Here is a 13561-nt window from a genome sequence, read left to right as displayed (position 1 = left end):
GACGTTCTTTAGAACAAGGAAAAAGCTTTAATATTTATGTCAAGTCACCTAACTTTATAGTTTCCCCATAAATACATGCTTGTTCACAAATGAACTACCTAATTATTTTTTACTTAGTTATATGGATAAGAAGTTCTTTTGAAAGAATACCTTTTTTACTGTAATTGTGATAAAAGTATTATTTCAGACATATCAAAATAGTCTTTGAGAATAAAAAGATATAACCTAATTACTGGCTTTTTAAATTTTTCAAGATTTTTACTGAAGGATGGCCAGCTGTGGCTCTGTGCTCCTCAGGCAAAACAAATATGGAAATGCTTAGCAGAGAATGCAGTTTACCTTTGTGATCGTGAAGCCTGCTTTAAATGGTATTCCAAGTTAATGGGGGATGAACCAGACTTAGATCCGGATATTAATAAGGACTTCTTTGAAAATAATGTGCTTCAACTTGATCCTTCCCTTTTAACTGAAAATGGAATGAAATGTTTTGAACAATTCTTCAAAGCTGTTAATTGTCAAGAAGGGAAACTAGTAGTAAAAAGAAGAGCCTATATGATGGAAGATTTGGAACTTACAGGATTAGACTACCTTTGGAGGGTAAGTCAGAAGTAGGAGCTCTTGTTCTATTCACTTTCTTTTCCCTCCCTAAACCTTTTCCAGAGTCAGTCCTGAAACGTCTTTAAAGCCATTCGATTATAAACCTAGTTTTGAAAACATTGATTTAAATAAATAATTGATAAAGATATGCAAAAATTCCTGGTGTTATCAGGATTGCTCTTTCTATTATATAAATTTTTTAATGTATTTGAGTTAACTCGTTGAAAACACCACAGCTTGGCTACCAAACTTCAGAGTTAAATAATATTATTTAAAGTATTTTTTATCATTTTCATTATTCTGAAAACTTATGTTTTATGTCCATTAATTCTTTATTTTAAAATGTATTGGACTTTGTTACTTGATTTCAGTGTCAAAATAAACTTAGCCTTAAATTCTTGAATATTCTTTTTTTTTTTTTAAATATATTTTATTGATTTTTTACAGAGAGGAAGGGAGAGAGATAGAGAGTCAGAAACATCGATGAGAGAGAAACATCGATCAGCTGCCTCCTGCACATCTCCTACTGGGGATGTGCCCGCAACCCAGGTACATGCCCTTGACCGGATTCGAACCTGGGACCTTTCAGTTCGCAGGCCGACGCTCTATCCACTGAGCCAAACCGGTTTCGGCTGAATGTTCTTTAAAATAATTGAGCATATTTTTAAAATTTAAATATCAAATTAAATATATCTTCACTGTTACTTACACTATAATTTTGGATCTAGGTAGTGATTCAGAGTAATGATGACATTGCCAACAGAGCTATAGCTCTCCTTAAGGAGATATATACAAACCTTGGCCCCAGGTTACAGGTCAATCAGGTAAGCATTGAAGTGCATAAGAAGTTGCACTACAATTAGTTTGAAAGTCATCTTGTGTTTTAGTATACTCTTTTTAAACTTAGTATTAATGTAAAAACTACGGATTAATTTAACTCTTCTCTAAAATACTTAACTATTTAATCCACAGTTGACCCTTACATAATGCTAATTTGATGAATGATGCCACTTACCTTTAGGTGGTTAGGATTTTTTAAAATATAGTTATTTATTATATAGGGACATTATAATTATACTAGAGGCCCGGTGCATGAAGATTCGTGCACAGGGAGCAGGGGAGGGGTAGGGGGTTGAGTAGTTAGGGGAGGCCTTCAGTACAACTTGCACCCTCTCCAATCCGGGACCCCTCAGAGAATGTCCAACTTCCAGTTTGTGACAGCTCCATATTTGTTTCTTTCTTTTCATGCTTAAACCCATTGGAATTACTAGGTATTCTAAGTGTGTTGTATATCTCTAGTCATCAGTGAAAGGAACCAATGGCAGATTTGGAACCCTCGGACAGGGAACCTTGCTCACTCCTCACATGTCTCCCCACTCTACTTTCCACCTTCGTGGACAGTGGGAGAATCAATGTTTTTTCTCATTAACTCGGAAAAGCACGTCCTGTCACCCGCTGCCTGGCAGGAGTGTGCTAGGCCCCAAGTGAGCGAGGCTCAGTCAGGGCAGGCTTCGCTCATGGGTGCTGGCACCCAACGTTCCCATTCCTTCTCTACAGTCGCTCTGACTATCCCACTGTTTCACTGAGAGGACAGAACTCCTCACCACCTCTGGGTTCCCGATCTTGAACGCTGACCAAAGGCACCTCAGCAAGGGCTGCCTGCTCCCACCAACTGTGTCTGTCCACACTTACTCCCACCTCAGCATCTGCAATAGCCCCACGGAGGTGATCTTGTCGCTGCACTGGCCTTCACAGGAACAGGGCATCACCACTCCGCCCTCTCGTTGTCATCTCACAGGCGCCCACCCTTAGTACCCAGAACATCCAGACACTCTCCAAAGGACGTGTGCATGCCGAACTGTTGCAGGCGCGAGTGGGTGACCGCCCTTGGGGAAGTTCACATGCCAGGCAGGGAGGAGAAGATGTGCGCACTGGAGGCCTGAGGCTTCGCAGACCCGCAGATCCCATTAGCGTGCCCAGGAGGACATCAGTCTGGCCCACCACAGTGGCTGTCCCTGCAATCGCACACCTGGGCCAGGAGGCAGGCCCTGCTGGGTGCTGCCTGTGGGCCCGTTTGCCTGCTCCCCAGGTTGCCCTGGCAACGGCCAAGTAGGCCCTGCTGTCTGCTGTCAAGCTGTGTTGCCGCCCTTCTCTCCCAGGGCGGCGATGTTCCCAGAGACCCAGGCTGCTTGGTGCCTGCATTTGCAAATTAGCCCAATTAAGATGCATACTCCTAATTGGCTGGTGGGCATTGTGGAGGTACAGTTAATTTGCATCTTTCTCTTTTATTAGTGTAGATTATGTAAACTGATGTAAGAACTGAAAATCAGCTTTTCTCTGCTCAGTCTCCCCTATTTCCTTTTTCTTCCCCAAACCTCTTAGAAGGTCAGTCCTGAAACATCTTTAAAGCCCTAGGATTCTAAATATCCTATATCAAAAAAGCCTAGGTGGCATCACGCCCTCAGTGATATCATCACAAGATGCCTTCCACAAGATGGCCAGCAGGGCAGGCATTTGGGGGCAAGATCAGGTTGTCAGGGGAGGGCAGTTGGGCGGTGATCAGGCTGGCAGGCAGAAGCAGTTAGGAGCCAGCAATCCCATATTGGAGAGGGTGCAGGCTGGGCTGAGCGACACCCCCTCACGCCCCTCCCCCATGCACAAATTCGTGCACCGGGCTTCTAGTAGTTTAATAAACACTGATCTAGTTAGATAATTGATAAAGATTTGCAGAAATTGCTGGCATTGACAAGATAATGTTATATTGGGTCAGCCAAAAATTTGTTTTATTTTAACACTTAGTCCAGAAGGTTTTGGTTTAGTTTTGAAAAATAAATGCTTCTTTTGTTATCAGGTTCTTTTTGTGTCTTATTGCTTGATAAAATATAATATGATTGAGAATTACCTATTAGTTGACATTTTTCTATCTTTAATTAGGTCAGCATAATTGATTTTTAAGTTGCAAAACATCTTGACTTGTCTATTTCCCTTATTGCTTACAGGTTGTTATACATGAAGACTTCATTCAGTCTTGCTTTGATCGTTTGAAAGCTTCATATGATACACTATGTGTGTTGGATGGTGATAAAGACAGTGTTAATTGTGCAAAACAGGAAGCTATTCGAATGGTTCGAGTTTTAACTGTTTTAAAGGAATACATAAATGAATGTGATAGTGATTATCATGAGGAAAGAACAATTCTACCTATGTCAAGGTTTGTCAGATATTGACTCACCAGTGTTAACTTGCAATTATTTTTTATTTTCTTAGCCAGTTATTTAGGAAAGTAATGACAAACAGGTTGAAAGGGTAGAAAAAAAATTATTTTTTTGTTAAACCTCGAGGATATTTTTCCATTAATTTTTAAAGATAGTGGAAGGGAGGGGGAGAGAGAGAGAAAAATATCCATGTGCCTCACATCGATTGGTTACCTCCCACACATGCTCCAACCAGATGGGGCTGGAGCCTACAATTGAGGTACATACCCTTGTCCAGAATTGAACCTGTGACCCGTCAGTCTGAAGGCCGAGGCTCCATCCACTGAGCAAAAGTAGCTAGGGCCAGAAAGTTTTTATTTCTGGATTTCAATAACCTGTCTTAAAAATATCATTTGCATCTTACATATAATTTATTTTTAAGTATACGGTCTTGAGGTATATTTTGGTGAGGCATTCTCACTTATCAAGTATAGTTTTTCTCTTTATTGTTTCAATCTTTATCACCAATTAAATGTGGCTCTTGTCTCCTCCTTGGATTGTGTCTTCAGGCATTTAGAATGGTCCAGTGTTTGACATACCTTTTGAGGTGGTTCTAAAATAGAACCTAACCAAATCTAGGTTTTCGTGAACCCTGATTATAAAATTGTTTACCTTTTTACAAGAAGTTTCGGAAAGCACTGTTATCTGCTTGTGTCCTGTGCCCAGGCCAGTTCATGCTACGAGACCTAATGTACTTAAGAAGTTGTCTTTCACAAAAATTACATGTTAGCTCTGGCATGGTAGTTCAGTTGGTTAGAGTATCATCCCATTAAGCCAAAGTTACATTTAGATCTCCAGTCAAGGAACTTACAAAAACCAATCAATGAGTGCATAAATAGTGGAAAAACAAATTGATGTTTCTCTTCTCATTCCCTTCCCCTCTCTCTTTAAAATCAGTCAGTACATTTTTAAAAAGAAACAAAAAACATCTAATAGGCCTTTCGTGGAGACATGTGCTAAATGTGTTAACAGGGTCAAGCTTTTTTTATTGAGAAGCAGAAAATCATTGTGAAAGTGTTGAAGTAAGCAATCAGAACCTAATTATTTTTTAAATCAAGCTTTTTTCAGTAAGAAAACTGCTAAGAGGTTTGTTCTATTTTTTAAAACAGTGTGACACTATTATTATGTAGTTGATATGATTTTTATTTTCATGTTATTTATTCATGCTGTTAAAAATTTAAAAGTTGCTTATCCTGTTCTGGCTGGGTGGTTTTGTTGGTTGGAGCCTCTTGTATACCAAAAAGGTTGCAGTTTCTATTCTAGTCATCGAACCTAGCATACAGGTTCAATCTCCAGGTGAGTGTGTATGGGAAGGATGTTTCCCTTACATCAGTATTTCTCTTCTCCTCCTTCGTCTCTCTAAAAATCAATGAAAACATATCCTTCGATGAGGATTACAAAAAAAAAGCTATCCGGTTACCCAGTAATTTTTTACAAGGAATATTTGTAAATTGTTCTTGCAAAAATTTCTTTAAATTTAGAAATTAGAAATTTACTAACTCATATTTTAGTATAATAAATTATATACATATTTTGTGATATAATTCATATCATTATAAATTAAGTAAATAACAAACTAAATTATTTTATAATAGTTTAAATGGCATGTCTGGTTTTTGAAAAGTTTCTAGAATAACAGATTTTATGAAATTATAATTTTAAAAATGAAAAATATAAAATCTTGAATATGATTTATATTTACATCCTATTTTATCTGTAAGAAGAGAATATGCAGTGATAAATATTTTTAGATGAATTTTGTTTTCAAGAATTTTTCCAGCCTCCCTGTTAGGCTCATTGGATAGAGCAGGGATGGACAAACTTTTTGACTCGAGGGCCACAATGGGTTCTTAAACTGGACCAGAAGGAGAGTGTCAGCCTGCAGACTAAAGAACGGGTCCCAGGTTGGATTCCCATCAAGGGCACATGCCCAGTTTTCAGAGTCCCCACAATAGGGGACGTGCAAGAGGCACCCAATCGATGACTCTTTCGGTTCATTGATGTTTCTGTTTCCCTCTCCCTTCCTTCCTGAAATCAATAAAAAAAATATTTTTTTAAATAGGATTTTTACAGGTTTTAGTAGAAACATTTTACCATATTTATTGATGCTTCCTAGCTGAAGCTATTTCTTTCAAAAATAATCTAGTGAATTGAGCTGTGTAGCTTATAATTAACTAGAGGCCCGGTGCATGAATTCATGCACTAGTGAGGCCCCTCTGCCTGTCCTGTGGGATTGGGCAGAAACCTGCTCTCTGACATCCCCCAAGGGGTCCCAGATTGCAAGAGGGCACAGGCCAGGTCGAGGGACCCCATCGGTGCACTATCAGGGCGGGGAGAGACACAGGAGGTTGGCCAGCCAGGAAGGGACCACGGGAGGGCTCCAGGGCATGTCCGGCCCATCTCAGTCCTGATCGGCCGGACCCCAGCAGCAAGCTAACCTACCAGTTGGAGCATCTGCCGTTCCCCCTGGTGGTCAGTGCACATCATAGTGATCAGTTGACTGTCTGTCCCCTAGTGGTTAGTGCACGTTATAGTGAATGGTTGTGCAGCCTTAGCATATGATTAGCATATTATGCTTTGATTGGTTGAATGGACAACAAGACATTTAGCAGATTAGGCTTTTATTATATAGGTTAATATATTACATCTATTATAAATATAAATCTATTTAATTACATCTTTTTCTTATTAAGAAAATATTAAGTTGTCATGTTTATGTTCTGACAATCTTCAAAAGTTGATTATGTGGTTTTTTTTTAATTCTTTTTTTCAGAGCATTTCGCGGTAAACACCTCTCTCTTATTGTTCGATTTCTAAACCATGGTAGAGAGGTTGATGACTTGGACATATGGTCTCATACAAATGATACAGTTGGTTCAGTACGACGATGTATTCTCAATCGTATAAAAGCAAATATAGCTCACACAAAAATGGAACTTTTTGTGGGTGGTTGTCTGATAGATTCTGAAGATGACGGAAAACTAATTGGACAATTAAACTTAAAAGATAAATCAGTAAGTACACATAATTTTCAAATTTTCTCCAAATATTAAACATGGTTGTTTTTCATTGATTGTGTAAATGTTTTTTGAGCTATCTGTGTTATGTAGTCTAACAGTATGTTATGTGCTTTGGTTATAGACCTGATTGAGAAAGGTATCATGACACTGGTATGGTAGACGAAATAAACTACTACATGGTATATATTGGATACTACTTTTAAAGTGTGTATTTCTAAAATTAAAGCATGAAATATTTTTAGTCTTTTGTTATATCCAGTTGCTGTACTTTGTGGAAGTGTTTTCCTATGTCTTTGCTACTAATATGTACTTTCACTATTCAGGTAATTACAGCCAAACTTTCTCAGATAAGTTCCAATATGCCTTCAAGCCCTGATAGTTCTTCTGATTCGTCAACTGGATCTCCTGGAAACTGGTGTAATCAGTACAATGATAGTCCCAGTCCAGAAATGGAAAATTGTTTGCCTGGAGTGGTAAGTAGCTATTATATGCAAAACATTACACTCTTCTTAAAAAAACAAAGAAATGTGTAGGAGTTTCTGAGTTTATATGTTTCATGAGTGGTCAGATGCCAAATAAATATAGTTACCTATTACCTTTTGGGTGGATTTTTTAATTGGAAATAAAATTATACACGTATATATAGTATTATGTTTGCAAAGAATTAATCAATTATAGTTAAACTGTAATACTACCAAATATATACCCCCAGATAATACTACTATGAGTCTTTCTTTAAAACTGTTTTTGCTTTTTGTTTTTGTGAAGTAGTTAATTTAATTGCTGATAAGTAGCTCACTTAAAAAGACACATCTTTAGTATATTCCATAATTACAAAAACTCAGGAGAAAGGGATGAAGCTTCAGACTGACCCACATTTTAACCAGTCCTTCCCAAACTTTTTCTCTTTTTAATCAACTTGTAACTTTTTAAGAAAATACACAATTTGCTGTCTTTCCTAGATTCTTAATGTATAACTAAAGATACAACTCCTATGTTTCTTAGGTTTCCTATTTTTTAGTTACCCTTAAGAATTACAATAGCTGTAAATAAAACCAGCCACTTCAATTTCAGAGGAATTTGGGTTCCTGCAACTGTTGGATTAGGATTTTAACCAGCAATAGTTACCCCTGACAAAATGAAGTGCTTTTTATAGTAAACAGTTTCTGAGTTCCATATTTTATAAAATAACAGAATGCCTCTCACAAAGAAACCACTCAAAGTGGCTTAGAAATCCTAATAAATGGTTAAGTTTGTATCATGAAGGATCACTGCATTTGTGAAAATGAAAAGATGTGAGGGAAACAAATTTTCAGGGAGTAAAAAAATGGCATAGGCAAAGATGTAAATGACAAGTAAGAAACAGGGACAGAGAATAGGTTAATTTGAGTAAAACACTTTTTTACATAATTGATGCCTAAAACATTTTTTTTATTCCATATTTCAGATAATGTCACAGCATCCCAGATACATCTCTTTTCTTTGGCAAGTTGCGGACTTAGGTAGCAAATTGAAAATGCCACCACTTAGAAATGGTGCAAGACTACTTATGAAACTGATGCCACCAGGTAAGAAAAATGCCTGGATTCGCTTAAATATTGCTTAACATATTTTTATGCGAAGTTTAGATATTATACACTGATTTAGTTTAGTGTCGATGAAAATGTATTTCTTAAATATTTTTGCATCCTTTTTTTCTGATCATCTAACAATTTTTGCTTAAATTTGAATTATTTACATTTTTAAGACTCTAAATATCTATACTAATAAAAGGGTAATATGCTAATTAGGCAAATGTCTTCCAGACGTCCATCTGGACAAAGCCACAGCGGCTGCTCAGTCAGCCCTGGACTCAGGCAGCTGCGAGGCCTGGGGTAGGTAGGATAGGATACGATAGGAGGGGTTAAGGAAGGAGAGGAAGATGAGGCAGGCCTGCATGCGGACAGGCCCGAGAGGAGAAACAGAAATACAGAAACGGAACAAGAAGAAGACAGGAATGGAAAAGGGAAGGAAACGCAGGGCTGCACGTGGGGGGCAGAGAGGTGTGCCCGGTGAGGGGCAAGGCATAGGCAGCACGGAGTGGGAGCCCTGCCCAGACTGGGAGGAGGGCGGTGGCCCTCGGCACAGTAGAGAGATGCCAAAGGATCCCAGGATAGAGGGGCACATAGTCCGAGGCCTTCTGAATGGAGGCGATCCTGCTCCACTCCTGGCCTCGGCCTCCCTTGCTGGGAGGGGAGTTGCAGTTTAGGTGGGGCGGAGTTGGACACTAAGGAGGGTACCCCTTTCTCCCCAGAGTGCTGGACCCCAAACAGATTGGCCAAGATTAGGTTGGTGGCGTGATAAATGTAGTTTGTTGACTAGAAGTTGGGGCATCCCGGGCAGGGAATGGGAGGAGGATGGCAGCGGGGAGGCCGGAGAAGAGGGGGACAACAAAGGCTGAGGCTTTAGGCTTGGGAAGGGTCCCCTTCAGCTCTGATTGCAGGCTCGGCCCTGCCCAGGAGCCTCCTGGCTCAGGCCCATCCTAGGCTGCTCAGAGCCCACACATGAACTACCTTGGAGTGACCTGGGTGCCAATGATGTTCCCAGGACCCAAGCTGCTAGGCGCCTACATATGCAAATTAACTGCCGTCTTTGGTTAATTTGCATAGTTGTTCTGACTGGCTGGTGGGTGTAGCAGTGTGACATCAATTTGCATGTTTGTCTATTATTAGGTAAGATGGGATTTTTAAATAACGTACATAAAATTTTTCATTGACTTTTAGCTTTTTCTTGTAACGTTTTCATTTTTATTCTTCCTTTAGTTTTGTTTTCATTTTGTGGACACTTTACAGTGTTTTTGTTGTAATAGTGTGTGTGTGTGTGTGTGTGTGTGTGTGTGTGAATTTTTTTTTTTTTTTTTTTTTACAGAGAGGAAGGGAGAGGGATAGAGAGTTAGAAACATTGATGAGAGAGAAACATCGATCAGCTGCCTCCTGCACACCCCCAACTGGGGATGTGCCTGCAACCAAGGTACATGCCCTTGATCAGAATCTAACCTGGGCCCTTCAGTTCACAGACTGACGCTCTATCCACTGAGCCAAACCAATTAGGGGTGTAATAGTACATTTTTGTGTACACCTAAACCTTATTGTTGTTACTGAGCTAGTCATAAAATTACAGAAAAGTAGGAAATGCAATACAACGAACTTTTCTTTCTTAAATCAAATGAGAATAATTTGTTTCTTTGCTATTCTCTCATCCCCCACAATGTTCATGTGTATTTTTTTCAAACTAAAATATTCTATATAACAACTAGGGGCCTGGTGCACAAAATTCATGCACTGGAGGAGGGGGGACGGTCCCTCAGCCCAGCCTGCCCCCTCTCACATACTGGGAGCCCTTAGGGGATGTCCTACTGATGGCTTAGGCCTGCTCCCTGCTCCCCTTGGGGAGCAGGCCTAAGTGGCAGTCTGGCCTCCCTTTGTGGGAGGCGACTGGGCTGAACAGGGGAAGGCACCAGCCCCATCACCCCACTGCTGCAACCACTGCCAGTCAATGCAGCCACCAAGGTGTTTTCATCAACACGGACTCCAGTCCCTTCACCATGAAAAAATGACAACTTTCTTTAGGCATTTTCAAGATGTGTCTTTCATAGGATATAACATTTCTTTATTATTTTTTTTATCCTCACCTGAGGATATGTTTCCATTGATTTTTTAGAGAATGTGGAAGAGAAAGGGAAAGACAGAGAGAAACATCAAAGTGAGAAGAACACTTTGATTGGTTGCCTCCTGCATGAGCCCTGACCTGGGCCCCGGCCAGGGAAGAGCCTGAAACCTAGGTACATGCCCTGGGTCAGAATTGAACCCAGACCTTGTGGTAGACAGGCCAAGGCATTATCTACTGAGCCAAACTGGCTAGGGAAGGATATGATATTTCTTAGCCTCTCCAGCAGCAGACCTTCGTTTTTTTCTCCAGAAGTGAGGTGGAAAAACCCTACATCACCTTCTTGGATTCTTATTACCCAAGTTACTAAGAATATTACCAGTGGCATACAGGGAGCTTAGCCAATAAGCGGTCAGAAATGGTGTTTCCTCTGTAGTTCACACCAATCCCCGGCTCCGCCCCTGCCCAGGCCTCAGGCCTCTGGCTGGGGCATTTCCTGGACAGGAGACCCCCAGCCCACTCCAATCACAGGCTCTGCCCCTGCCCAGGCCTCAGGCCTCTGGGCGGGGGCCTGAGCAGTGCACCCCCAGCCCCATGTGATCACAGGCTCTGCCTCTGCCCAGGCCAGAGGGGTATTAGGCCTGGGCAGGGAACCCCCAGGCCAATCCGATCACAGGCTCTGCCCATGCCCAGGCTCAGGCCTCTGGCCAGGGTGTTAGGTCTCTGCAGGGGACCCCCAGCCCTGTGTTATCGCCGGCTCCAGCCCTGCCCAAGCCTCAGGCTTCTGTCTGGGGTGATCGCCGGCTCTGCCTCCTGGGTGGCATCTGGCGCTGCCCGCCTGCCTCCCCATTCCTGGATCTGCGGCCCGGATCCCGAGGGCAGCGTCTGGCACTGCCTGCTCCACCTTCAGTATGCAAATTTAACGGCCGCCTTTGTTGGGTTGGTTTGCATAATCTTCTGATTGGCTGGTGGGTGTAGCAAAGGTACGGTCAATTAGCATTTTTGTCTTTTATAAGTGTAGATAATTTACACATCTAAACTGAAAAGTTAACATTGACAAATATTTATCATTTAATTGACTGACTGACTGCCTTTCCCATTTACCACCATTCCCATATACCTGCATTCAAGTTCCTCAGTTTCTTCAGTAAATTTTTATAGCCACCAGCAGATATGAGCAGTGGCTGCTAGCCTCTATCACCCTGAGGGCTTCTTCACCTCCCTCTGCTCCTGAGGGGTGAGTAGGGCCGGTGCTGTCAGCATGTGGGAGCAGCAGTGGTGGGAGCAGGGCTGCAGGCAGACAGGAGACTGGGCCCCTCAGACGGGAGGTCCCAGGCAGGGGCGGGGGGGGGGGGGGGCACGGGCCCAGAGGATGAACTGGGCCCCACCCCTGTGCCCACAGCAGTCTCGTGGCTCACGAGGAGAAAGAACAAATCCTTGTGAATAAGAAATTTTGAACTGATAGACCTATTTGATATCCTTGAAAATACATGGGAAACTTTGCCAAATAAAGAAATGACAGTTATATAACATTTGTATGCACATTATTAAAGTGGATGTTCTAGAGATTATATAAAAATCTCTCTCAGAGTCTACAGAGTTCTTAAGTACTTTCATTTGTAATTCTAATTTTTATGTTAAAATGTTACAGATAAGCAAATTCCTTTCTCAGTTGCATTATACCAGGCATATAAAACATGTACTCTTAAGATTTTTTTGTCATTTAAAGACAGTCATTGTATGCAGCAGTAAAAAATCAGAATCTCTTACCCTTTGAGACAACATGGAGGCACCTGGAGAATGTCATGCTAAATAAAATAAGTCAGCCAGAGAAAGACGCTTAAGTATCCCCTGATCTCACTAATATGTGGAATCTAATTAACAAAATAAACTGATTAATGGAGTGAATCCAGAGACAGAGAAGCATAGAACAAGGTGCAGAATCTTGGAGGGAAGGCAGGTGGTTGAAATCAACCAAGGACCTTTTGTGCATATCTGCATGGCTGATGGACACAGACAATGGGGTTGTGATGATCTGGGGCAATGTGTGGGCGTGGTCCGGACGGAGTCAGTGGGGGTAAAAGAGGACATATGTAATACTTTCAACAATAAAGAATTATTTAAAAACTAGAGGCTCAGTGCACGAATTCGTGTACCTTGAAAGAAACCGTGGGCCATGAGACTGCGGGGTGGACATAGAGGCGGGACCATCGCTGGTAGTGGTTGCGAGAGGCGGCTGCTTGCCCCCATCGCCCCTCAGGAGCAGGGGCAGGTGGATAAGTCCTGAGCGGCGATCAGGGCTAGCAGCCACTGCTCTCACCTGCTGACGGCACTGAGCTATCGGGGCCGGTGCCAGGCACCAGCAGCGGGTGCCAGCACCAGGCGGGACCAAGAATTTTCAGTAACCACTAGAAGCTCACCCTAGTCCCCTGTCTGCCTGCAGCCCCATTTCTGCTGCCGCCACTTGCACCCGCAGATGGCATCAAGCGATGGGATCTGCACCAGCAGCAGGTGTGAGCGGCAGCTACTGACCCAGTTACCCCATAGGGACAGAGGGAGGTGGAGAAGCCCTCAGGGGTGATCAGGGCTGGCAGCCACTGCTCGCACCCACTGATGGCGCCAAGCGATCGGGACCAGCGCCAGGTGCCGGCAGGAGGTGTGAGTTGCAGCTCCAGTGCCGGCAGCAGATGTGAGCACCAGTTGGGACCACAGCACACGGGAGCAAAGAATTTTTAGTAACCACCAGAGGCTCGCCCCAATTACAGCAACCTACACCCCACCTATGTCTGGTACCTTGGCTCACCTGCCCCACCATTCCACCGTTGCTGACGCCCTCATGTTCTGTGATTTGCCTCCTGATGATCACACCTGCCATGTTCCCTGAATGACCCTGGTGGTTTGGTTATTCTGCTGTTTGGTTCAGTTGCACAGTAGGGTTTTATATATATAGATATCTGTTTACACAAAAATCATGCATCTATGTCAATACCTCAAGTGGCAGTCCAATTCTACAAGCTTTCTTTTATTTTGTCTTTCCAGAATTGA

At 42.1% G+C, this 13561-nt stretch overlaps 1 protein-coding gene across 1 annotated transcript in view; it reads left to right on the top strand.

Annotated features, from left to right (window-relative positions):
- Positions 1-13561, top strand: part of LOC308512203 (ubiquitin carboxyl-terminal hydrolase 9X-like) — a 254107-nt gene that overhangs the window by 120331 nt on the left and 120215 nt on the right. The window contains exons 16-21 of the mRNA XM_081082000.1: positions 255-597; positions 1326-1421; positions 3597-3808; positions 6625-6865; positions 7195-7344; positions 8319-8439. Coding sequence (XP_080938126.1) covers positions 255-597; positions 1326-1421; positions 3597-3808; positions 6625-6865; positions 7195-7344; positions 8319-8439 — 1163 coding nt within the window. The remainder of the gene's footprint in view (positions 1-254; positions 598-1325; positions 1422-3596; positions 3809-6624; positions 6866-7194; positions 7345-8318; positions 8440-13561) is intronic.

This window comes from Myotis nattereri (genome assembly GCF_964212035.1).
Source record: "Myotis nattereri genome assembly, chromosome: Y".
Classification (NCBI taxonomy): Eukaryota; Metazoa; Chordata; class Mammalia; order Chiroptera; family Vespertilionidae; genus Myotis; species Myotis nattereri.
Note: the sequence above shows the minus strand (reverse complement) of the source record. Positions and strands in the feature narration are given on the sequence as shown.